The following is a 26,834-nucleotide window of genomic DNA, read 5'->3' as shown; positions in this document are numbered from 1 at the left end:
AAAATCCGTGAATTCAAATATTTTCTAAGTTATTTTCCGTTTTATTTCGAGTGCATTGTTTTCCACAACCTTCAAATTTCCTCTTTAAAGCCACCAATATCCTACAATTTCGTAAAAAAAATAATTAAATTTCTCTTACGCTGTTTTGGAAAGTGTTTCAGACGTCAGCTAACCAAGATTTTTTTGTCCTTTTTTCACTAATTAATTGCAATGTTAAAACTTCATGTTTTTCAGTTGAAGACAGAATTCTGAGCGATAAAACTCATTAATTACTAGAATCTATCCATGAAGGAAAAAAATATATTATTCAAATTTTAAGTTTATTTCTAGAAAACGTTTGGCGAAACCTATCCATTTCTTTAAGCTGTGGGATTGCTCAAATGTGAATGCATCATTCTAAAGAAAATGAAAATTAAATGAAAAAATCTAAGCGTTGCTTGTCTTTTCTAACTCGGACAATACTATGACGTATGCAACATCGGGTAATATGAGTTCATTTTATTCGTAATGCATAATTATTCCTTGGCGTTTTGGAAGTTTACACAGTTCCAAGAACAGTTGAACACACATCTTGTCAAGAACTGCGCCCAGACGGTAAGACTATTCTCGATATTTTCAATTCAGCTCGCTAACTTATAAATCAATCATTATTTTTTAAGAAGAAAATTGAAAAAAAAAAGAGTTTCAATTTGCCTGTTTTGGGTCATGTTTATTTATGCTATGATAAATGTGAAAAATAGGAGAAAACGCCGGAGAGAGAGATCTGAGAGAGAGACACAGAGAGAGAGAAACACACAGGGAGAAAAAGAGAGTAAGGTTAAATCCACTAAGTTGTTTTGGACAACTGGACGCCTCTCAATTCAAGTTATACCTCTTGAATTAAGTTTCTTACCAAATGAAATTTTTTCGCTGACTCAGATTCGGCTGTTTTACTTTACTCTAATAGACATTGATAATACAGCATACTATATTTCGTATTTCTTTATGCAGCTTTCGTGACTTTAACTAAACGATGGTATAAACGAATTAGGTAGAGATTAAAGAGTATTAATGGAAGAAGGAAGAAAAAGACTGAAGATGATGATGATGATGATTGTGGTAAACGTGGGGTCCAAACTTGAACCATTTTCATTAAGTATTAGGTGATTTTTGAGGCCACATTTTTGTCGTAACTAAATCTACTTTGAAAAGTAAAATTTTAGTCGCAGGAAGAAAAACTCCTAACTTCTTCAAGTGGTCGACAGGCAGCTGTTGAGGTTCAGATCATCCTTGAAATCCTTATCGTTATGGGGCCTTTTTTTCTTTTTGTTTTGGTCACTTAATGGTTATTTCTTCAAAACATCACACACTGGTCTACAAAGACTGCCGCAATTTGTTTTTCTTTCAAGACACAACCCTTGAGCACAAATCCATAGCTTAATTACTTTGTTTTGCTTGATGGAAGCATTGATTACTTCCGATGGAAAAAATATAGGGACTGTCGTTACTCAGTGGATGTTGATGTGCGATTTTCCGTCTCTGATGCATAGTGGGAGATGGAATGAAGTAAGAGCAAGAGACTGAGAGAGAAAGGAAGGACGGAAGTGTAGGGGAGAGAAGTTAGAGAAAACACAACTGGATGAAATAGAAAGATCTAGAAAAAAAGAGAAAAAAGCAACAAATAGGTATGGAAAGAGAAAGAGAAAGAGAAAGAGAAAGAGAAAGAGAAAATAAAATATCATAGCTGTCAGTAGAAATCGGAAAACGAAGGGAAAAAAGGATAAATGAAAAGGAAAACTGACGAAAAATTTGTAACATCATTTACTTGATCGACATTTCGCCTGACATTGATCTCCAATTGAATTTAGATCCAATAACAAGAGATAGAACCGTGACCGAATTATTAAAGATTATCAGGAAACATCTCTGAAGGAAGGCTGGATCATCTAGATCCGATTTATATAGGCTATGCAATGCTTGCAATAGTACTGACAAGAACTCGCACACATGGTATATTCAAGTGAATCACAAACACTTTTCAAACTGACAAAACAAAAACGGCTTAAATCAGACTAAATATCTTGGCGAATTTTGAAAAATATTATCAAACGACTTATTATCTGTAATGATAATCCTATAAAATATATTCTAAGCTAGAGGAGTTTTCTTATTACGTAAACTCAAATCCAAGAATATCTGAACTCTAGTATTTTAGTGTCTGCGATGAAACGAAATCGTTAGGCATATTAAGACTAATTATAATATAACTCAAAGATGTTGCGTTCGTGATTAAAGAGAATTACAGGTAAATAGCAAAAGCCTGGAGGCTAGGTGATTGTAATTCGGTAAAATATGATTTTGCTATTTTTGGATTAGAATTTAAATTATTTTGAAGGAACGTAAACTTATTTTTTTATCGTTCATTGAATTTTGACAATTTTTTTTGAAAGTCTCGATTTGAACGGTAATTTTTGATTCGTGACGCAGAATTTCTTGTAATTTTTTATAGAATTTTATTTAGACTTTAGATCCAGCTGATTAATGAAGAGCATTTACATTGTTTTGAACACATTAAAGCCATAAAATTAGTTACAAGTTGGTGCGAATGTTCGATCTGTTTGTTTTAGATCGACCTGTCTCGTCGCTTAAAACAACTTCGTACAATTCCTTACATTCAAAGTGTTTTATCAAATGAAACTTGTTATGCTCTAAAATATTTATTTTTTGTTCACCTTCGGTTGTTCGTTCTTCAATTAGCTAGGTTATTACATCTCCTTCAAGTTGTTTTATCACGATTGGCATACGGCTATTAAGATCAACAAGATCTCTGGCCATCACTTCCCTGGCCGCAACTCTTTGAGAGATTCATTCCTCGATAATCGAATATACAAGTTACTTTTACTTTGTGGCAAAAGATACCGGCCAATATTTGACAAATATGTTAAAGTAGCAGAATTTCTCAAGGAAAATCAATAAAGGAGAGGGTCTAACTGTCAACTAAAGTCGTAAATGCGATTCTTGTACAAGGGCAGAAGGAAAAATGAAGGTGTGACTGATGGTAAGAAAAGTATATTTTCCAATTCAGTTTGCGCTTTATTTATACTTAATCTAGAAATCTTATTTCCTTTATCCGATTTCAATTTATCCATTTTTTCAATGTCATCTTTAGTTTTTATATTTTTTTGAGCTGAATCTTTCTATTTTCGTCCATTTGAAGCGCTGTTACGTTAGCGTTGCATCAGCACACTGATGATCAGAACGACCAAAGCGATGTATCAAAATTAATTTTTTTATCAAATTATTCTGCCTTTTTCTTATTCTAAAATTAATTTTTTTAAATTCTCTTTTACACAATAGTCCCTTAGCCATTCAATAAGCTTTCATAAAAACCTTTTATTTTTCAATTTTTTAATATTGTAATCGCTTTATGAGCTCAAAATCTTAACCTAAACTTTGCATTCAGACTTTTTTCAAGTCTTATATTTTGATCAGTTTTTGTCGTTGAGATTAAATTCTAAGACCACTAGGAAATAAGAACAAGAGGACTTCAGATAAAGATATAAGTTGAAAATTCAAATCAAATCCGTAATTTGCCGACGTTAATGATCAAATAAATTATTTTAAATTAATAATCATTAGTGAAGGAATAACAATACGACACTGAGGTTATTGTGGGCACTGATTTCGTAAAAACTCTCTTCAAAATAAGAAAGAAAATAATGAGCTTTGCTTCCTCTTTTGTCATAAAAATATAGTTTTCTCTCGCAGAAAGTTTTCTCTCGCAGTCGAAATAGAAATTAAATCGATGTAGTTCGTTTTTCTAAGTGGAAGAGTCATTTAAGAAATTTCTTAATATAGTAACATAATTTTGACAAATACATCTTATATTTCAAGCGATTCCATTGTGCAGAAAATATAACTTCCCATGAAGATCCAAAAACAAAAATACCCAAGTTCAGCTTTAATTTGGTGTTTTTAATGGAGTTTATGATAAGTACAAAGCTCTCAAGAGAGAATTTTTGAAACCGTAGACCCGGTTACTCATAGGTCGATTTTGTTAGGAAACACGACCTATAACACAAATGGACTGTAAATGAAGTCATTAATTAGCGATATGGTAGTTGATGTTTTAGTGTATTATGATAAAAATATTTCACAGGATATTTAGGGAGTTAGAAGCCGCCGTTAAAAGCATTTAGAACAGGAAGCTATAGAAGAAGTATTACTTCGGAGTTAGCGAACTGGCAAGAGAGGTATGTGCAGAATAAATGTGAATCGCTCGTCATATTTTCTCGCTTTTAGCCATTATTCAACCAAATTCATCTACAACTGTATATGATTCAAAATAGTTATCGTTATCCTATATATGAGTTTATCTTCTAGTCGTAAGAGTATTAAAATCAATCCTGAATCAATGGAATCCTTGCTAATTTTGAATCAGGGAGGACTAAAAATAAGATTATTTTTTTGTTACAAATATTGATCACATCTATTTATAGATCCACTCCTTCGTGCAAAAAATCTCAGTTGCCGGGAATTTGACCCATGATCCTTTGCGTTTATGTTTCCACAGATTTTATATATTATTATCTTTAAATGCTTTGCAATTGTTTTTTTTTTTTAAAAAAAAAACAGTTGTTAACTTGTTGTACGTTAAACTGGAAATAAGAATCATTCAATTCAAGAGTATTAATGTTTAAGAGACAAAAATATTCATAATTTAGACAATTCAGTTCTAAAGTTCGCTCGCCACCCGTAAAATCAACTTGCCTGACATTCTGAGTGCGCCGGTAGTTAAAGTACAAATTTTTGGAAAGCGTTACAAGCGTTACGTTTTACTACCATATTTCCATTGCCAAAACCATTGCCAAATACTTATCAAGCTCAAAGGTCACTGCTTTTATCGAAAACTATTATTTCCGAGGGATTTGGGATTAGTGGGTCGACTTTATCGCAATTGATGTACAAGGTTTAAGGTGCCTTGTCATGTTGTGAATTGAAGTCGAAAAGAAAAGTATGGTGCCTAGTGAAGCTGACATAGGGTAATAAGGAAGAAAATTAAGAATAATTCCGTAAATCCTTGAAGTATGTGACATCATCATGATCCGTTAATATGTTTTATTACTTCCATCTTGTCTGATTAAGCGATGACAAAAAACCATCATCAATTAAATCAAACAAAGTTACATTGAGGGCTTAACTTAGATTAACTTGAAGCACTTATGAACGGTGAGACCTATCTCGAAACTATCTTTGATGTCTCTGGAATCAGCATGAATTATGCCCTTATCGGCGTATTTAGTTTTTAGCAAAATGGCTAATTTTGTATTATTATGTTTGTATTTTAGATCGTGGGAAGTAGATAAAGACTAGAAAAGCTGTCAGTGACTTGTGGATTCGCGCCAAACGAGTTTTTTTTCTTCTGAACCCACTGTTCGATGCCGTTAAGCCTCAGTTACAATGGTCACGGAGAAGCTCCTGCTGTAGAGATGAATTCTACCTTCGGCATTGAGCCAACCACCAGTGTCAACGCTGTAACTACAGCTCCGCCTATAGCTGCACAGGCTTACTTCATCGAGCCAAACCCTTCGAAGATATTTCGTTATGTTTTGTACGCGCTGCTCTTCTTATTCGCAGTAGTAGGTAACATCGCAGTTTGCGTCGTGCCCATACGTCAAAAGCGAATGAGAACTTTTACTTATTTTTTGATTACGAATCTTGCGGTGTCGGACATCGGGACAATGCTCTGTCTGCCTCCCCTCTTAATGTTCGACTATACGTCCACATGGTCAATCGGTGAAACCATGTGTAAGCTTGTCAATCCAAGTCTAACCATGTTCAGTCTCATCACGACTAACACATTGGTCGCCATCGCTATCGACCGCTTCATGTCCTTAGTATTTCCGTTTGTGCGACGCCCACAAAAAAAGGAGACAATCTTAGTGGTGACTCTGACATGGTTGGTGGCTTTTGCCTGCGTGCTGCCGTCGTTCGGTGCTAGAAAACTTACGCCCATTATGGAAGGGGGCCATGTCTTTGTATACTGTGACGAAGAATTCCCTGGAGATACAGTCGAAGATAAAATATACCACAAAAAGATCTACGACATAGCCTTGTACCTTATCAACAACACCATTCCCATCATTATCATCTCCCTCGTCTATGTCATTATAATATTCAAGCTAAAGGGTATCTCGCTGTCCAAGGTCTTCAAACGGAAATCATCCAAAAGCTCCTTCGAAGGTTACTCCCAACCAGCTCTAAACAGCGACGAGGTGTACTTGAAACAGAAGAACGAACGCGAGAGGAAGTTCATGCAAATGTTGTTGAGCGTGGTGGTGGTATTTGTTCTGTTTTACGTGCCTGTCCAGACGTTGTTCTTGCTAAATACTCTCTTACCAAGTACGAGTGGATGGTATTACCTCTATATAACTTATTATTATCTGTACCTCATGATGTGGGTCCCAAACGCCCTGAATCCGATCCTCTACGGCGCTATGAACGAACAGTACGCCAGAGCATTCAAAAAGATACTGTGTTGCAGATGGAAAAGCCGCAAAGACGGGTTTGGTTCGACGTTGGGTTCTTACTCTAGAGCTCCGACAACGACCAAGAACACCAGAAATGACGTTGCTGGGTCGAACACGAGAGAAACAGAAATGACCTTGATGTAAAGCGGAATTAATATATTCGAGTTACTTGTTCAGTGACACAGAAATCATTCTATGTTGCAGATAGAGAAAATAACGCAAAACTAACCAGGAGCGACATTTGTCACGTGAACTGACTATTTACCTCTTTGAACTTTCATAAGGCGTGGCTTCTGCGTAACCAAAAGTACCAAATGAACCACACAAAATCATCCGTCTTTAATGACTCATTATTAACACCGTGCAATTCAAAGCAAGAGAAGGTTAGAAAGTTGAATGAATACGAAGCGAATGGTACGGTAATGGTTGACAGTGATGCACGGCACCGCACAGTGATGCATGTTGATTGATAGTCATGGACTATGATGTGAATTAAGGACAGGTATGGGTAAACAATGATCCACGAGAATGTGTATGTCATGAAAACGATGAAAGACATCAACTGCCGAACAGCTGCGATGAAAATGGCGAACATATAAATAGTTGATGATGGACAACGATGAACGATGATTAACTGCGATGGACAGTGATCCACACTGGTGAACGGTTAAGAACTGATGGACAATAATCAATGTAAAGTAATGAGTGTGTACTATGATATACTAGACAACGTATTCAGAGACCTTTAATATCTTTAGCAGTGAAGAAACTGCTTATATAGTTATAGCATCTAGCACAGAACACCCTAAACGACTGTATTACTGTAGACTACATTACCGCAGTTGATTCGAAAAAAAAAAAAAAAAAAAAAACAAACAACTAAAGTAGAATTCGTGTGACTGAGAGACGGTACAGACATTGGTTTGCACGTTTAACGTTAGGATCACTCAGCCAATGAAAATGCTTTGACTCGGCACGGTCACAATCAGGACACGGCACGGGTAGAACGCGCGCGGCACTGCACGTCCGCGGTGCGGTACGTTTTCCCAGTCATACATATATATGAAATACATCTATTTCTCCCATCTCTCTCAGTCTTTGGTAGGAACAACTAGCTCTATTATCTCACGGCGTGTATTGTGATCTCCTTTGGCCAAAGTTCTTGCATAAGCTAAGCTTTGCATAAACCACGGGCGACAATCGAGGTATTGACTAACCTGCTACGAGCGCTTTAAAGTTCAATTGCATCATATATTATATTAAATACTAACTATTCTGTAGCAATTTGTAGAGTAATTTCTATGAATGGAAATTACGATAGATATTTAGTAGAGTAAGTAATAAAGTAGATTATATTAGTTGTCAAACCATATCACTGGCAGCCTTTCTTTATTGTGTACCACTCTCTCTCAGTGTCTTTTATGCGCATGCAGATTTGGTTACCCAAACCCTCATCAGTCATAACGAGCGAGAAGAGTTTGGGTATCCAGTCACTGTCAGACCTTAATTACTTAAGAAACTAAAGGCGTCATAGACCCCTCGACTTATATCCCAACATGGGGTCAAAGCAATTAAAAATATTAACATAAACAGAAGATTTGAATCTCCAAGAGAAGTGATTCTTTGGACGTCTCGCCCATTGTTCCCCCCACCCCACTACCGGTGAAAAAGCGAGCACTGAATGTCTTCTAATAAGGTGATGCGTCATCTTTCCGCGAGACTACTTTTGTAAGCTACTTTCGTCTCATTACCAGTCATAGTTTCGCAGTGAGGGAAATAAATGCCAGGAATACACTCATCTGGTGTATGAATTTTGAAAAACTATATGAAAAGAATATCATATAGTCGGAATGCATTGAAGATGTTAGCCTGCAATATTGACCACTTCGATCTTTCTGTTTTAAACTCTATTATACGACTTCGTAAAGCCGTAAAGTCCATACGACGCCTCAACTTCGACCAGTCAAAGTAATGGTATTATATTATAATTGATGTTTTGAAATTCATTAAGGTTGTCGTAGTGAAACTTAATATTGGGTTTCCTTTAGACTCAATGCTAGCAATGAATTCTGGGTCATAACATGGAACGCCTGCTGGAAAAAGCAGGAACAAAAACATCGATCTTGTTCAACGTTATGTAACTACAATTCCCTTCTTATCAGATCTCAATAATTTACCCCTCTTCTTGTCCCGATTTCTGCAAGAAGGACCTCACATTCATGATGTGTGCTTGTCGAGTAATTTCGAGAGCAAAAGCGCTTACATTACAGGGATATCGCCATGCTTGTCATATAATGCTTCATACATCTTTCCCTGATCATGTAAAGTTGTTTGGGTACTATCCGATTAAAAACTCTGTTTTGGTGAGTATTAACTCTTTTATCTCTTTCTACTTAACCTTGAAATTTAATTCATTGTATATTTTTGATTTCTTATGTTGCAATTCTTACGACAACGAAAACAAAAATCGAATTTTGTGTTGAAGAGTACACGTACATGTACAGCCTTTTGATTGGTTAGGGATTATGAATAATCGACATAGGAATAACATTTGAACACGAAAGCCGTCAAAAACTTGCAATGGAAAATAAAACTATCTATCCTTCAGTACAGGGCATCTAGAATTTTGGTCGTTCAATAGATAAGAATAAATTTTTAAACGTAGATTATTTTAGCAAATTGATTTGTGTATTTGTGTATTTTCTGCCAGGAAATTAAATATCCATGCTTCCCTGAAGGTAGAAACTTAGAACCCCATTGTGCAGAAAATATAACTTCCCATGAAGATCCAAAAACAAAAATACCCAAGTTCAGCTTTAATTTGGTGTTTTTAATGGAGTTTATGATAAGTACAAAGCTCTCAAGAGAGAATTTTTGAAACCGTAGACCCGGTTACTCATAGGTCGATTTTGTTAGGAAACACGACCTATAACACAAATGGACTGTAAATGAAGTCATTAATTAGCGATATGGTAGTTGATGTTTTAGTGTATTATGATAAAAATATTTCACAGGATATTTAGGGAGTTAGAAGCCGCCGTTAAAAGCATTTAGAACAGGAAGCTATAGAAGAAGTATTACTTCGGAGTTAGCGAACTGGCAAGAGAGGTATGTGCAGAATAAATGTGAATCGCTCGTCATATTTTCTCGCTTTTAGCCATTATTCAACCAAATTCATCTACAACTGTATATGATTCAAAATAGTTATCGTTATCCTATATATGAGTTTATCTTCTAGTCGTAAGAGTATTAAAATCAATCCTGAATCAATGGAATCCTTGCTAATTTTGAATCAGGGAGGACTAAAAATAAGATTATTTTTTTGTTACAAATATTGATCACATCTATTTATAGATCCACTCCTTCGTGCAAAAAATCTCAGTTGCCGGGAATTTGACCCATGATCCTTTGCGTTTATGTTTCCACAGATTTTATATATTATTATCTTTAAATGCTTTGCAATTGTTTTTTTTTTTTTTAAAAAAAACAGTTGTTAACTTGTTGTACGTTAAACTGGAAATAAGAATCATTCAATTCAAGAGTATTAATGTTTAAGAGACAAAAATATTCATAATTTAGACAATTCAGTTCTAAAGTTCGCTCGCCACCCGTAAAATCAACTTGCCTGACATTCTGAGTGCGCCGGTAGTTAAAGTACAAATTTTTGGAAAGCGTTACAAGCGTTACGTTTTACTACCATATTTCCATTGCCAAAACCATTGCCAAATACTTATCAAGCTCAAAGGTCACTGCTTTTATCGAAAACTATTATTTCCGAGGGATTTGGGATTAGTGGGTCGACTTTATCGCAATTGATGTACAAGGTTTAAGGTGCCTTGTCATGTTGTGAATTGAAGTCGAAAAGAAAAGTATGGTGCCTAGTGAAGCTGACATAGGGTAATAAGGAAGAAAATTAAGAATAATTCCGTAAATCCTTGAAGTATGTGACATCATCATGATCCGTTAATATGTTTTATTACTTCCATCTTGTCTGATTAAGCGATGACAAAAAACCATCATCAATTAAATCAAACAAAGTTACATTGAGGGCTTAACTTAGATTAACTTGAAGCACTTATGAACGGTGAGACCTATCTCGAAACTATCTTTGATGTCTCTGGAATCAGCATGAATTATGCCCTTATCGGCGTATTTAGTTTTTAGCAAAATGGCTAATTTTGTATTATTATGTTTGTATTTTAGATCGTGGGAAGTAGATAAAGACTAGAAAAGCTGTCAGTGACTTGTGGATTCGCGCCAAACGAGTTTTTTTTCTTCTGAACCCACTGTTCGATGCCGTTAAGCCTCAGTTACAAGGTCACGGAGAAGCTCCTGCTGTAGAGATGAATTCTACCTTCGGCATTGAGCCAACCACCAGTGTCAACGCTGTAACTACAGCTCCGCCTATAGCTGCACAGGCTTACTTCATCGAGCCAAACCCTTCGAAGATATTTCGTTATGTTTTGTACGCGCTGCTCTTCTTATTCGCAGTAGTAGGTAACATCGCAGTTTGCGTCGTGCCCATACGTCAAAAGCGAATGAGAACTTTTACTTATTTTTTGATTACGAATCTTGCGGTGTCGGACATCGGGACAATGCTCTGTCTGCCTCCCCTCTTAATGTTCGACTATACGTCCACATGGTCAATCGGTGAAACCATGTGTAAGCTTGTCAATCCAAGTCTAACCATGTTCAGTCTCATCACGACTAACACATTGGTCGCCATCGCTATCGACCGCTTCATGTCCTTAGTATTTCCGTTTGTGCGACGCCCACAAAAAAAGGAGACAATCTTAGTGGTGACTCTGACATGGTTGGTGGCTTTTGCCTGCGTGCTGCCGTCGTTCGGTGCTAGAAAACTTACGCCCATTATGGAAGGGGGCCATGTCTTTGTATACTGTGACGAAGAATTCCCTGGAGATACAGTCGAAGATAAAATATACCACAAAAAGATCTACGACATAGCCTTGTACCTTATCAACAACACCATTCCCATCATTATCATCTCCCTCGTCTATGTCATTATAATATTCAAGCTAAAGGGTATCTCGCTGTCCAAGGTCTTCAAACGGAAATCATCCAAAAGCTCCTTCGAAGGTTACTCCCAACCAGCTCTAAACAGCGACGAGGTGTACTTGAAACAGAAGAACGAACGCGAGAGGAAGTTCATGCAAATGTTGTTGAGCGTGGTGGTGGTATTTGTTCTGTTTTACGTGCCTGTCCAGACGTTGTTCTTGCTAAATACTCTCTTACCAAGTACGAGTGGATGGTATTACCTCTATATAACTTATTATTATCTGTACCTCATGATGTGGGTCCCAAACGCCCTGAATCCGATCCTCTACGGCGCTATGAACGAACAGTACGCCAGAGCATTCAAAAAGATACTGTGTTGCAGATGGAAAAGCCGCAAAGACGGGTTTGGTTCGACGTTGGGTTCTTACTCTAGAGCTCCGACAACGACCAAGAACACCAGAAATGACGTTGCTGGGTCGAACACGAGAGAAACAGAAATGACCTTGATGTAAAGCGGAATTAATATATTCGAGTTACTTGTTCAGTGACACAGAAATCATTCTATGTTGCAGATAGAGAAAATAACGCAAAACTAACCAGGAGCGACATTTGTCACGTGAACTGACTATTTACCTCTTTGAACTTTCATAAGGCGTGGCTTCTGCGTAACCAAAAGTACCAAATGAACCACACAAAATCATCCGTCTTTAATGACTCATTATTAACACCGTGCAATTCAAAGCAAGAGAAGGTTAGAAAGTTGAATGAATACGAAGCGAATGGTACGGTAATGGTTGACAGTGATGCACGGCACCGCACAGTGATGCATGTTGATTGATAGTCATGGACTATGATGTGAATTAAGGACAGGTATGGGTAAACAATGATCCACGAGAATGTGTATGTCATGAAAACGATGAAAGACATCAACTGCCGAACAGCTGCGATGAAAATGGCGAACATATAAATAGTTGATGATGGACAACGATGAACGATGATTAACTGCGATGGACAGTGATCCACACTGGTGAACGGTTAAGAACTGATGGACAATAATCAATGTAAAGTAATGAGTGTGTACTATGATATACTAGACAACGTATTCAGAGACCTTTAATATCTTTAGCAGTGAAGAAACTGCTTATATAGTTATAGCATCTAGCACAGAACACCCTAAACGACTGTATTACTGTAGACTACATTACCGCAGTTGATTCGAAAAAAAAAAAAAAAAAAAAAAACTAAAGTAGAATTCGTGTGACTGAGAGACGGTACAGACATTGGTTTGCACGTTTAACGTTAGGATCACTCAGCCAATGAAAATGCTTTGACTCGGCACGGTCACAATCAGGACACGGCACGGGTAGAACGCGCGCGGCACTGCACGTCCGCGGTGCGGTACGTTTTCCCAGTCATACATATATATGAAATACATCTATTTCTCCCATCTCTCTCAGTCTTTGGTAGGAACAACTAGCTCTATTATCTCACGGCGTGTATTGTGATCTCCTTTGGCCAAAGTTCTTGCATAAGCTAAGCTTTGCATAAACCACGGGCGACAATCGAGGTATTGACTAACCTGCTACGAGCGCTTTAAAGTTCAATTGCATCATATATTATATTAAATACTAACTATTCTGTAGCAATTTGTAGAGTAATTTCTATGAATGGAAATTACGATAGATATTTAGTAGAGTAAGTAATAAAGTAGATTATATTAGTTGTCAAACCATATCACTGGCAGCCTTTCTTTATTGTGTACCACTCTCTCTCAGTGTCTTTTATGCGCATGCAGATTTGGTTACCCAAACCCTCATCAGTCATAACGAGCGAGAAGAGTTTGGGTATCCAGTCACTGTCAGACCTTAATTACTTAAGAAACTAAAGGCGTCATAGACCCCTCGACTTATATCCCAACATGGGGTCAAAGCAATTAAAAATATTAACATAAACAGAAGATTTGAATCTCCAAGAGAAGTGATTCTTTGGACGTCTCGCCCATTGTTCCCCCCACCCCACTACCGGTGAAAAAGCGAGCACTGAATGTCTTCTAATAAGGTGATGCGTCATCTTTCCGCGAGACTACTTTTGTAAGCTACTTTCGTCTCATTACCAGTCATAGTTTCGCAGTGAGGGAAATAAATGCCAGGAATACACTCATCTGGTGTATGAATTTTGAAAAACTATATGAAAAGAATATCATATAGTCGGAATGCATTGAAGATGTTAGCCTGCAATATTGACCACTTCGATCTTTCTGTTTTAAACTCTATTATACGACTTCGTAAAGCCGTAAAGTCCATACGACGCCTCAACTTCGACCAGTCAAAGTAATGGTATTATATTATAATTGATGTTTTGAAATTCATTAAGGTTGTCGTAGTGAAACTTAATATTGGGTTTCCTTTAGACTCAATGCTAGCAATGAATTCTGGGTCATAACATGGAACGCCTGCTGGAAAAAGCAGGAACAAAAACATCGATGTTGTTCAACGTTATGTAACTACAATTCCCTTCTTATCAGATCTCAATAATTTACCCCTCTTCTTGTCCCGATTTCTGCAAGAAGGACCTCACATTCATGATGTGTGCTTGTCGAGTAATTTCGAGAGCAAAAGCGCTTACATTACAGGGATATCGCCATGCTTGTCATATAATGCTTCATACATCTTTCCCTGATCATGTAAAGTTGTTTGGGTACTATCCGATTAAAAACTCTGTTTTGGTGAGTATTAACTCTTTTATCTCTTTCTACTTAACCTTGAAATTTAATTCATTGTATATTTTTGATTTCTTATGTTGCAATTCTTACGACAACGAAAACAAAAATCGAATTTTGTGTTGAAGAGTACACGTACATGTACAGCCTTTTGATTGGTTAGGGATTATGAATAATCGACATAGGAATAACATTTGAACACGAAAGCCGTCAAAAACTTGCAATGGAAAATAAAACTATCTATCCTTCAGTACAGGGCATCTAGAATTTTGGTCGTTCAATAGATAAGAATAAATTTTTAAACGTAGATTATTTTAGCAAATTGATTTGTGTATTTGTGTATTTTCTGCCAGGAAATTAAATATCCATGCTTCCCTGAAGGTAGAAACTTAGAACCCTATTCCCTCCAGAGATATATACATTCTTTGTTTATTCCAGTATAAAGTAAAGTCATAAAGAATCATCATCATGTCTATAGGGCTGAAATCAAGGCCTTTTATCTCTCTCTTACCTTTGTTAGTAGTGCAATCTCTTCCAAAGTCTTGCCCATCTCCTGCAATGCAACTCCTTGTGTATTGTTCTTTTCCATGTTTCTCTTGGCCATCCCCTCCATACATTCCCTGTCCCAATGTCAAAGCAAGATTGTTTTTTTATCCTTTTGTGGCCGGGTAGCCTGTATATCTGGGTCTGGCAAGGGGACTCGGGTGGCCACAAGGGCTGTCTGGTGTGAGAGAGATGTGAAGAGCCGCCATGTTGTAATATTGTTGATAAGTGTTTATGTAATAAAAGTACATTTGTGTAAATACCTGGGCCACACTTTAATTCATGTGATGAGTGTGTAGTCTTGGATCCAGTAGAACATCATTAGGGATCTGCTCCATTGTCCTGTATATAATTGATATCCTGATCGTCAGTTTCCATAGGTATAACAGTATAGTGTGGTAGGGTTGCTGACCCCACGCACAAGTTTGCCAGAGCCCTGTTTGCCGGCTTTACCCGTTACCACCTCTCACGGACGAGGACGTAGGGTTGGACTTTGAGAGGCATAACGAATAGCAAGAAATATTAATAAGTGAAAGTACAGGTATTGGTTACAGTACCTATAGTAACTAGACCTCATTAAGCTAGACTTTTCCTCAAAGCCAGTAAAGTTATATACCCTACCTTATAACTCCTCACTCCTATTGAAATCACCATTTATGTGAATATTCTCTAAGAAGGGGCAAAAGAGTTATTATTTGTTACTATACGGCTGTGTGTTTTTTGTTTTCAAGATGCAACTTCGTTTTGATGGCACGATTGGTTTTCCCGGTGGATTTGTTGATAGTGACGAAAGCCTTGAAACTGCAGTAAACAGAGAAGTGACAGAAGAGTTGGGAAAGACAACAGAGCCTCTTCTAATCACTCAGGAGAATTACGTTGTTACCCATTTATATGAAGAATTTGTTGCTGAATTAGACATGACCAAACGTCTTTGCTTACATTTCTTTGCCAAGAAAATAACTCCTAAACAGTTTCTGGAGCTTGAAACCAGAAAAGAAGATATGTCTAATATTGATTTTGAGGTAAATAGAAGATCTGCTCAGTACGTTTTCGGAACCTTGTAGGAAAAGTAATGACATAGAATATTTTTTCTTCTCCTCAATACCTGCACCCCTTTTCCTCCCCTCAACAACCCCCCCACCATACACACACACACACTTCCCCACTTAGTACTGAAATTTTAGGGCTGTAATTTATGGTTGTCAATGAGAAAGAATTCTATTAAAAAATTGTGATTCAGATGATGGACATTCCCCACTAGACAAGAAATGATGTGAAACCAGTCCCTAAAATACAATTGTGTTGTTGTTAGTGCGTGGGGGATTATAAAAATCACCATAGAGTGTGTATAGATATGAAGATGTGAAACCAATAGTGAGAGTAGTGACCAACTTTCATGTTGCTTATTTCAGGTTCTCGGTACGATAAGATGTCCACTTTACACTCTAAGGGACAAGCAAGGAGGTCTGCCTTCATTCTTGAAAAACAACTTTGTTGGTTGTGCCAGACAACAACTTTTAATAGGAATTGCAAGAGAAGAACTATTAAGCATCGAGGAAACTCAAGAAGTGCAAAATGCTGTGGGATAGAAGTTGATTTATTTTTCCCAAAAATATGAACTATTTTTGAAATAACTGATGGGTGTAAATAATTTTAGGATAAATTATTCAGTAATTTTTTTGAAACAAATGTCAGTTCATGGATGCATTATTCTTTGTTTGAGTGCCATCTATATTCATATGTCTTCTCATGCACATCCGTTAAACAAAGGAATGATACTCTAGGGAATACCACACGTGGTCTGAAAAGGGAAAAACATAGCAACCAAAGATGAATAACGTTGTCATGAGCTATTAACCGTTACTAGATGTGAAACTAAGACTATTCGAGAGAGAAAAATGAGGTTCTTACAGAAAACCTCAAAGCATAAGCTAGAGAGAGCTCTTATGTTATGACGATTTTGGGATTCAAATCGAGCCGAGCAACAGGTACCGTAGCTTTGGTAAAGGCGCCAAGAGTTCCGTTATCATCCCAAACCTTCTTTAAATATGTCTTCATTCCACAAAAGTTCTGTATGTGAACTGACATTTGAGACACTGCGATTCAACATATCACGAGTCCTGTCGCACATGCCTATTTAAACAAACAGATAAAACCTTTGAAAGCACAAAAGGCGTTTTTATCTGTTAAAGAATCTTTGTCAGTACTGACAAACCAGAACGTGGTATGAGTCAACCCCTCAAACAAGGCATCTTTGAAAAACAATCTATAAAATCTTACCCACCAGATAAAAAGATGTCCTACGACGCCTATTAAACGAATTATCCTTCTTACTTCCTTCGTGAAAAAAATCAAACGGTCAATTTGTGCGGTCTGGTCGTTACAGGAGATAAGTTTCTTGTTTACGACAAAAAACTACTTTGTTCTTGTTTCCCGTTAGTAATGGGTCTTGGTAAAGTGCGAGTCCGATAGTTGCTAGTTGCAAGTTGCGAGTTGCGAGTTGCGAGTTGCGAGTTGTTCAAAAAATTATACTTTAACGATAACTTCACACTTGTAAAATTATCAAAATCATGGTTATCAAAACCCAAGCAACAAAAGTTTCATTTATTATCACTCAGTACATTGAGGCGTTCCGTTTCTTGTTACATATGCAAACAGCACTCTCACAGCAAAAAAAAAAAAAAAAAAAAAAAAAAAAAAAACAGCAATAAATTAGCAGATATGTTTAAAAATGTAGGGGTTCGTGACGGTACGTTCTAACATTTTACCGACGACGTACTTTCACAATTTTTAATGATGACAAGAAGATATCTTGTACATAATTATCGTAAAGTCTTGAAAAAAGATGATGGTGCCAGTACGAGAAAATGCGACGTTGGCTCTGAGTTTGTCGACTTGGCAGATCTTCATTGACCTCCACTACTGATCGGCAGAAAAACCAGAGAAACTTTTTTAAGACAATAAAGCTTTTTTTTCCAATTTCGTGCAAATGTACATTCTTAGACTAGCTTTTATCAGACGTCTTATCTTGAGTTCCTTAAAATGGGACGGCTCTATCAGTCTGTGTCGAGTTGTCGTGTTTACATAGCTTCAAACAACAATAGTCTTCTTCCTCTTCTGTGCACGAATCGAAGATTTCAGGTTGTAATAACGATGGGTTCACACTGGCTCCAAAGTTGGCACTTCAACCAAAAAAAAAAAAAAAAAATCGCGCAACCTCTTCTGCTGGAAGAAAAATATCTAACTGTACGCAAAAAAAAATAACGTGCAAGGGTTGAGCCAAAAAAATTAATATCATGCAACCAAAATTCCTGCAAACAAAATTCCTGCAACCCCCCCATAAATTCTCTTTGGATCGTTATTCCTAAGTATATTACTTATGTTGTGACTGTCAATTTTTGCAACACGAGAGCCACCCGATGTCAGGTTGTTTGGCGTTTGCTGTTTACATAAGGGATTATATATTTTATATATAGCGCAATGATTTTCGTCTTCTTCAAGCCTATACCTCGTTCTCCATTGTAAAAGAAAATCCTCAAGAAATCCTCGTCCACTGATCTGAAAAACGTACATGACTTCAGAAAATACAGTCAGCATAGTTAACAATAATTACTAACCGGAGGCGAAGTGAATATCGATGAATTATAACCGAAACAAAGTCGAGAAGAATAACTGTTATAACTGTTTAAGTGATTGGTTTTATACCATTACTTATTACACTATAAATTAGCACTTATTAGATTTTTCGAATCTGAACTTATTTTTTGTCTTTGTTTTTTCGCTTGGGCAGCTTTGTATTTTTATTTGTTTAGTGCACCGCTCTTGCTGTTCGATCTCAATCTTGCTAACAAATTTAAACTAACCTTATTTTTTCCATTTACTTGTTTATTTTGCCAATTTTTAATTTTAATTTTTGTCGTTTATGTATTATTTCTGTAATAGACAACGAAACCCCTCTTTATTGGATTATTTGTTTTTAGTTCCTGTTTAATGTTTGTGTTTGATTTGTAATCTGATTCTTTAGCGTCCCCACGCGCATATAAAAGTAATTTAGCATCGTTCTATAATAGTTAGTTTTTCCTAGTTTTCCTAGTGTTTTGAGTGTATTATTGCGTGCGTTAAATTCAAAAGAAGCGTAGCCCTTGGCAAACGGGACCGATATGTAAGTACAATTTTATTAGTTTTCTTAATTAGCAAAGTTTCATAACCCATTTAGTATATATACAAATATTGATCTGTTTTAATAGAAATCGAATCTAGAGTACCTTTTAGCCCTTCACAGTGGTAGCTTTAATTTGATTCAAGATTATATAGTGATTTTAAGTGCTTCATGAAATGTATTCAAATATTTAGTAAGTTTCGCTCTCGTATTGTATTTGCAGTTTACGATCATTCTACATTAAATCACGAAAGAGATTAGAACCTTGCTCTCCGTGGTACTATTGTATTGATCAGTAAAGTATCCCCGAAAGCTCTTCAGTCCCTACCACATGATCTGGTCCCGAAATTCGAGACATGTCATCCTGGTAGTTACAGTAAATATCGACCTCTAAACTTCTGCTAAGGGTTGCCTTTGATAACCAAATCAAACGCCATTATTCTGGATTTCGCCATTTGATCAAAGCATGAGCGTAACAAGCGAACCTCCATTCCTCGGTATCCAATCGGTTGACGCCAACGCGTCCTTTGAGACACATGAGCCGGCAAAAAGTGTCATTACTGGTCCGGCCCCTGGCCGTAGAACCTCTTCCAGAAGAAAGAAATTAACTGAAAGGGGAAAGAAATTCCAGCTAGAGTTGTTAGTGAAAAAAAGGAACTCCGTTTATTCGAAGCTCAAAGAACAGATTGTTAAATAAATAACATGCGTTCGTCACCGGAAGTAGACAAAGAAGCTTTGGAAACCGCTCGTGATTATTTAGACGATCTCAAAGATAAATTCCATGACGCACACTTAGAACACGACGAATTGTTAGAAACGGATGAGGAAAAAGAAGCTTCTTATCGCTGGTTTGATTTACGAGACCGAGAATACACGGAATGCAGGATCAGACTCTGTGAGCGTATTCAAGCTATCGAGAGAGAATCGTACAAATCACAATAAAATATAGTTTCAGATCAAGCGTTAAATCGGCTAAATCAAAGGCATCCAAAGCCAGCTCTTCCTCTAAATCCTCTAAATCTAGTCTATCTAAGGCACTTGTAAACGCATCCGCGAAGGCGGCGAAATTGCAGGTTGAAATGGAGTTTCTAGAGCAGGAAAGAGAATTAAGACGGCTGGAAATAGAGAAAGCAATTGCCATAGCAACCGCAGAGGAGAAAGCAATAAAGAGGATTATAGAAGAAGAAAATAAGTCATCCTTCAAAGATGAGGTTATAAGTGTCAAAGATAAAACAGTCTTAGATGAAAACGACCATAAGTCCGAGAAACGCTTTCCGGTTAAGGTCAAGATTGAAAAGAGTTCTTCCCTTAATGGCTATGCGCCGTTCAAAGTACCAAAACCTACCGAATCCTCTCAGTCAATGAGTCATGATCTAAGTTCTGCCCTGCGAGAAATAGTTCAATTACAAGCTAAACAAACAGAACTAAGTTCCTTGATTGTTAACCAGCAGAGGATAAATCATTTACCGGTCAAAGAACCACCCATCTTCTCCGGTGATGCTTTTGAATACCCTGCCTTCGTGACCGCCTTTGACTCTATCATCGCTGCCAACGTGCCTTCTGACAGAGATCGCCTATATTTCCTCGAAAAGTACACTCGTGGTAGAGCAAACGATGTTGTGAGAGGTTTTTCTAGCCATGCCTTCTGACAGCGCATATGCAGAAGCCCGCAAGATACTAAATCATCGCTTTGGAAACCCAGTCTATGTAGCAGAAGCATACAAATCCACTCTCCGTGACTGGCCGCAGATAGAAGACGGAAACAGCAGTAAACTACAAGAGTTTTCAGACTTCCTTGTCCGATGTGAAGACGCAATGAAATGCATGCCAAGTTCCGCCGATATAGACAACACACAAACGCTTCTTCATGTTTGCGCCAAACTGCCGTCCTATGCTGGTGTGAAATGGTGCCGTCACGCGCATGAGCTTCAAGCAAGAACGAAAACAACGGTGAAATTTAACGACCTCGTCAAGTTCGTGAGAGAGGAGGCCGAGTTAGCAAACGATCCTGTTTTCTCCCCTGATGCGCTCAAAGGAGAGAAGAAGAAAGCCGCAACCAGTGCCAGGGTAAGGACGAGCAAACCTGGAAGTACAAACTTTAAGCCCAAGGCAAGCCAATCACTCGTCACTTCAACAACCCTCGGCAATAGTACAACCAATCCTTCTCATCAGCGCACCAATATCTCGTCCTGTTCTTTGTGCAGTGGTCACCATGCTCTCTCAAAGTGCAGTAAGTTCTTGAATCACTCAGCAGAGGAGCGCAGCGAGATTATTCGCAATAAGAGACTCTGTTTTAGATGCCTTAGAGAAGGACACATATCGGCGCGGTGTCCCTCGAAATCAAGCTGTGAAGAATGCGGCAAATCGGCATAATACGCTGTTACACGGGGTAAAGCCAAGGCCCAAGCCAAACCACCAACAGTCTACTCAGTCCAATACAGAGTCACCACCATCCACAGTAGAAAAGAACCTGAATGCTGTAAACCAGCCAATGAAGACTCCAGCCATTGATTCCAACTCCCACGCCAGCAGTGCAACGCCCAACCAAGATAACGACAGCAAGATCATCACTAATTCGAAAATAGTTCCAGTGATATTGTCCCACAAGATAATCCGGAGAAGGAAGTGAAGGTCTACGCGCTACTCGACGATGCAAGTGACACCACTTTCCTATCCGCAAAATCGCAGCAACACCTTGGCATCAAGGGTGTGGAAATGAGCTTAAACCTCCACACCATGCTTGGAAAATCAGAAGATTCCTGTAGAGAGGATAGATGGCCTAGTGGTGCAACGTCTCGATAAACGGGCTGAAGTCGAACTCCCGAAGGCCTACACAAGAGATAAAATTCCATCTAGGCCAGATCAAGTCCCAAGGCCAGAAGTAGCAGCCAAGTGGCCTCATTTACAAAAAATCCAAGATAAGATACCGGAATATGAAGAGAAGCCTTGAAGTCGGACTTCTGATCGGCTGCAAACTGTCCTAGGGCGATCAAGCCAAAGGAAGTAATACTGGGCAAGAGTGAAGAACCATACGCAATCAGGACATTGCTTGGATGGTGTATAGTTGGCCCGTAGGCGAGTCAAAGAGAGAAGCCCTAATAGATTCCAACAGTCATCGCATCTTGTCGCGTGAAGTGATTCCGGATACCAAAGACAGTCTTAGTTTCGTTATAACTAATCCTTCTAAAGAAGTTATGTCACCGGCTGTAATCAACCGCATGTTTGAAATGGACTTTGCTGAGTGCAACAAGTCATCACTGCGGGGTATGTCTCAAGAAGACAGGCGGTTCATAGAGATAGCTGAGAAGGGAATTCACCAGTGTGACGATGGTCACTATGAACTTCCATTGCCTTTAAAGAATTACGATGTCAAGCTCCCTAACAATAAAGCAATTGCGCTCCGTCGTCTGAATCATTTGAAAGGAAGATTCCAGTCCTCAACCAACCAGAAAATACCGACAAGACTACGTGGCCTTCATGAATAAGTCATCGAAAACGGGTATGCAGAGAAGGTACCGCAAGAACAAACCAAGCAGGAATCAAGGAGTAATGTCTGGTACATTCCTCATCATGGGGTATACCATCCAAAGAAGCCCGAAAAAATTCGGGGTAGTCTTCGACTGCGCTGCTAATTACAAGAATGAGTCCCTGAACAAGCACCTGCTCCAAGGCCCGGACTTAACGAACAACCTGACAGGAGTGCTATGCAGGTTTTAGACAGGAACCAATAGCCTTCACGTGCGACATAGAGGGTATGTTCCACCAGGTTCGAGTCAATGCAGAGCACAGGGATCTTTTGCGTTTTCTTTGGTGGGATGGCGGAGATATTACTAAAGAGCCTCAGGAGTACAGAATGACCGTGCATCTGTTCGGAGCCACTTCGTCTCCAGGCTGCGCGAACTTTGCTTTGAAATCCACTGCTAACAGTTTTGAGAATGTGTTTGGTACTGCTGCTGCAAATTTTCTACGCCACGATTTTTATGTTGATGACGGCCTCAAGTCTGTTTCCTTCCGTCAAAGAAGCGGTCGAGTTAGTCGACAACGTGAAGCAGATGTGTAGTCAAGGGGGATTCAGACTGCATAAATTCGTATCCAACAGCAAGGAAGTAATCAGGAGTGTTCCAGAATCAGACAGAGCTGACGGTGTCCAAAGCTTAGACCTAGATCTCGACTCTTTGCCCCTAGAGCGCACGCTTGGTGTCCACTGGTGCATAGAGTCAGACTGTTTCCAGTTCAGCATCATGCTACAAGATAAGCCTTGTACAAGAAGAGGAATACTTTCTACTGTGAGCTCTATCTTTGATCCTATTGGCTTTGTCGCTCCACTCTTGTTAGATGGGAAATCGATTCTTCAAGAGTTATGTCGTCTTCAGTTAGGCTGGGACGACCCGATACCGGACGATGTTAAGATGAGATGGGACAAATGGAGAGGAGAGCTAGTAAGCCTTCAACGTATCTCAATTCCAAGGTGCTACAAGCCCAAGGACTTTGGTGAAGTCGTGACCGCAGAACTCATCATTTCTCAGACGCAAGTATCAGGGATACGGTCAGTGCAGCTACCTGCGATTGACGGATGAGCACCAAAGAATCCATTGCTCTTTCGTTATGGGAAAATCACGAGTAGCGCCAATAAAACAAGTAACCATTCCTAGATTGGAGCTTACAGCCGCTGTGTGTTCCGTGAGAGTCAGTCAACAAATTCACCAAGAATTGGAGTACAAAATCGATCAAGAGTACTCTGGACGGATAGTAAGGTAATACTTGGATACATCGCGAATGAAAGCAGGCGTTTCCACGTGTTTGTCGCTAATAGAGCGCAAGAAATTCAAGAAAGCACCCAAATCGAGCAATGGAGATATATCGAATCCCAAGAGAATCCTGCTGACGAAGCCTCTAGAGGAATGACCGCGCAAGACCTGTCAAACTCTAGATGGATCAAGGGACCAGCATTTCTATGGAACAAACATGCTCAAAGGCTACTCAACAATCAAGACAGCTATACGCTTAGCAAAGACGATAAAGAGATAAAGAAATCCGTCGCTATGGCAACCACAGCAACGGTGAATGCAATGGCTTATCCAGGAATTGCAGAAAGGATAGGATACTTCTCGGAATGGTATCGCGCCAAGCTTTCAGTGGCATTGTGCATGCGCTACGTCAAGTGCCTGAAAGAGAGAGTCAACAAGATGAAATCTGAAAGAACTGCAGAAGATCTAAGAATAAGCGACCTCGAAGTAGCAGAACAGGTCATTATTCGTGAAGTTCAGAAGAAAGCATTCAAAGAAGAGCTAAGCACACTAGAGAAGGCCAATCGTCAAGACAGCAGCATCAGTCAAGGACCTGTCGCTACAAAGGAGCATAGTTCACTGTATAAGCTTCGACCCATTTGTAGATGAAACCGGCATCCTGCGGGTTGGCGGACGCCTCAGACATGCTGACCTACCAGACAAGATCAAGTTTCCAGTTATTTTACCACGTAAAAGTCATGTTACAGCGCTACTTATCAAGCATTTTCATGAACGTACAAGTCATCAAGGAAAGGGAATGACCCTCAATGAAATACGTTCAAATGGATTCTGGGTAATAGGTGGATCCTCAGCGGTCGGTAATGCAATCTTGTCCTGCGTTTAAGTGTCGGAAAATGCGCGGAACTGTACAAGAACAAAGAATGTCAGATTTACCCAAGGATCGCGTGGAAAGTGCTCCCCCATTCACTTACTGTGCTGTAGACTACTTTGGCCCCTTTATGATTAAGGAAAGACGCAAAGAACTGAAGCGCTACGGAGTGCTTTTCACATGTATGGCTTCGAGAGCCATACACTTGGAAACAGCAAATTCCTTAAGAAACGGATTCTTTCATCAACGCTCTGAGGCGGTTCATCAGTCGGGCGAGGACCAATACGGCAGCTTAGAAGTGATCAAGGAACGAACTTTGTGGGTGCTCGCAGAGAACTGTTGGAAGCCCTAGAAGAGATGGACCATAAGAAAATAAAAGCAGAGCTACAGAAGAATCAATGCGATTGGTTCTCTTTCAAAATGAATGTACCAGCTGCGAGCCACATGGGAGGAGTGTGGGAGCGCCAAATACGATCTGTGCGCAGTGCACTCTCTTCCCTGTTGCAGAACAGTGGCACTCAACTGGACGACGAATCTCTTCGAACGCTGATGTGCGAAGCTGAAGCAATCGTCAACAGCCGCCCCCTCACGGTCAACCAGTTGTCAGATCCTAACTCCCCTGACTCCCTGACACCAAACCACCTGCTGACGCTGAAGTCAAAGGTTGTGCTATCTCCCCCTGGTGTTTTCCAGAGTGCCGACGCGTATTGCAGAAGGCGTTGGAGAAGAGTGCAGCACTTGGCGAACCAATTCTGGACGCGCTGGAAGAAGGAGTTTTTACTCAGCCTCCAGGAGCGCCAGAAATGGATCCGCCCTCGTCGAAATCTTCGAGTTGACGACGTAGTTATTGTCAAGGAAAGAACATCAGCCTCGTAACAAGTGGCAGCTAGCTCGAGTATCAGCTGTAATGCCCAGCCCAGATGGGCAGATACGGAAGATCCAAGTAGCCCTTGCGGATGGTTGCTTAGACGACAATGGTAGACGCACTGTCACACCAAGGTACCTGGAGAGACCGGTGCAGAAGTTGGTGCTGCTGATGCCTGCAGCTGATGATAACTGAGAAACCGGGGTAATTCCCGGCCGAGGAGCCTGACAAGTTGCAGTTATCAAGAACTTTGATTGAACATTGATTGAACTTTGATTGAACTTTGCATTAAATTAATGTGAAATATTAATATTTCAGGGGAGCCATGTAATAGACAACGAAACCCCTTTTTATTGGATTATTTGTTTTTAGTTCCTGTTTAATGTTTGTGTTTGATTTGTAATCTGATTCTTTAGCGTCCCCACGCGCATATAAAAGTAATTTAGCATCGTTCTATAATAGTTAGTTTTTCCTAGTTTTCCTAGTGTTTTGAGTGTATTATTGCGTGCGTTAAATTCAAAAGAAGCGTAGCCCTTGGCAAACGGGACCGATATGTAAGTACAATTTTATTAGTTTTCTTAATTAGCAAGTTTCATAACCCATTTAGTATATATACAAATATTGATCAGTTTTAATAGAAATCGAATCTAGAGTACCTTTTAGCCCTTCACAGTGGTAGCTTTAATTTGATTCAAGATTATATAGTGATTTTAAGTGCTTCATGAAATGTATTCAAATATTTAGTAAGTTTCGCTCTCGTATTGTATTTGCAGTTTACGATCATTCTACATTAAATCACGAAAGAGATTAGAACCTTGCTCTCCGTGGTACTATTGTATTGGTCAGTAAAGTATCCCCGAAGCTCTTCAGTCCCTACCACATGATCTGGTCCCGAAATTCGAGACATGTATCCTGGTAGTTACACTCACATTAGTTCTAAGAATTGTTATTTATTAGTTATTAAGATAGATTTTTGTCCGCAAACATTTCTGCATGTCTGCCGTTTGCGGAAAGTGTTGATATGACACCGGAATATATAAAGACTGATTCTTGACATTTCCTACTTCAGTTTTGATCGAGTTAAAATGACGTGTTTAATGCTGAGAAGTGTTCTTGAATGTAGTCAAGAAAAAGGAGAGATCAATGACTATAGTGTAAACCGAAGTGTAAACCAAATATACGGAGTTTGAAAAACAGAATAAATACCATTGCAAGAAGGATATGAAAAGGTGGACATCTAATAGAGCAAAGTCTTTAAATTTCCCGCCTTTTTACTTTGAATACGCGCGCACGTCCCCATGCCGAGTCTTCCCGCGCCAACTTCTTTAAATTTGCTCCATAAATTTTGATTTAAAGAGCTGGAATTAAAAATGAGGATGGTTTGAGTAAAAAAAAAAGAATAAACAA

General features: G+C 38.8%; 5 protein-coding genes and 1 long non-coding RNA gene across 18 annotated transcripts in view; 5 read left to right on the top strand and 1 right to left on the bottom strand.

Moving 5' to 3' along the window:
* The window catches only part of LOC116300002 (neuropeptide Y receptor type 2), a 29,522-nt gene extending 21,641 nt beyond the window's left edge, over positions 1-7,881 (top strand). For 9 of the 11 annotated variants that reach the window (XM_031708747.2, XM_031708742.2, XM_031708743.2 and 6 more), the window contains one exon: positions 5,328-7,881. In XM_031708747.2, the coding sequence (XP_031564607.2) occupies positions 5,418-6,653 (1,236 nt within the window). In that variant the 5' untranslated portion in view covers positions 5,328-5,417 and the 3' untranslated portion in view covers positions 6,654-7,881. Of the gene's footprint in view, positions 1-427; positions 595-3,012; positions 3,038-5,327 lie in introns of those variants that run through there. The other 2 variants (XM_031708754.2, XM_031708755.2) reach the window with 2 other exon arrangements.
* LOC148906032 (uncharacterized) overlaps positions 1-15,273 on the bottom strand; it is a 30,179-nt gene extending 14,906 nt beyond the window's left edge. The window contains exons 1-2 of one of the 3 annotated variants that reach the window (XR_016121584.1): positions 15,051-15,273; positions 14,756-14,965 (exon numbers count right to left, since the gene is read on the bottom strand). This is a non-coding gene — a long non-coding RNA (uncharacterized LOC148906032). Of the gene's footprint in view, positions 1-14,755 lie in introns of all 3 variants that reach the window. The other 2 variants (XR_016121585.1, XR_016121583.1) reach the window with 2 other exon arrangements.
* Positions 10,585-13,259, top strand: LOC148906033 (orexin receptor type 2-like). Its single transcript, XM_089039310.1, has one exon. The coding sequence runs from the start codon at positions 10,853-10,855 to the stop codon at positions 12,035-12,037; it is 1,185 nt and encodes a 394-aa protein (XP_088895436.1). The 5' UTR covers positions 10,585-10,852; the 3' UTR covers positions 12,038-13,259.
* On the top strand, positions 13,989-17,120 carry LOC116300004 (U8 snoRNA-decapping enzyme). The gene is made up of 3 exons (XM_031708759.2): positions 13,989-14,250; positions 15,519-15,809; positions 16,200-17,120. Exons 1-3 carry the CDS (start codon positions 14,107-14,109, stop codon positions 16,374-16,376), a joined length of 612 nt encoding a protein of 203 aa, XP_031564619.2. The 5' UTR covers positions 13,989-14,106; the 3' UTR covers positions 16,377-17,120.
* A 5,812-nt stretch (positions 17,121-22,932) lies between these two features.
* LOC148906031 (uncharacterized) lies at positions 22,933-24,342 on the top strand. The gene is made up of 2 exons (XM_089039373.1): positions 22,933-23,492; positions 23,613-24,342. The coding sequence occupies exons 1-2, from the start codon at positions 22,933-22,935 to the stop codon at positions 24,340-24,342; spliced, it is 1,290 nt and encodes a 429-aa protein (XP_088895499.1).
* A 577-nt stretch (positions 24,343-24,919) lies between these two features.
* On the top strand, positions 24,920-25,438 carry LOC148906030 (uncharacterized). Its single transcript, XM_089039371.1, has one exon. The coding sequence runs from the start codon at positions 24,920-24,922 to the stop codon at positions 25,436-25,438; it is 519 nt and encodes a 172-aa protein (XP_088895497.1).
* Positions 25,439-26,834: the final 1,396 nt, after the last annotated feature.

Source organism: Actinia tenebrosa, unplaced genomic scaffold (assembly GCF_029948245.1).
Source record: "Actinia tenebrosa isolate PJP-AT-01 unplaced genomic scaffold, QUT_ActTen_1.0 PGA_scaffold6__47_contigs__length_16458017, whole genome shotgun sequence".
Lineage (NCBI taxonomy): Eukaryota > Metazoa > Cnidaria > Anthozoa > Actiniaria > Actiniidae > Actinia > Actinia tenebrosa.
The sequence above is the reverse complement of the archived record's forward strand: the minus strand, read 5'-3'. Positions and strand labels throughout refer to the sequence as shown.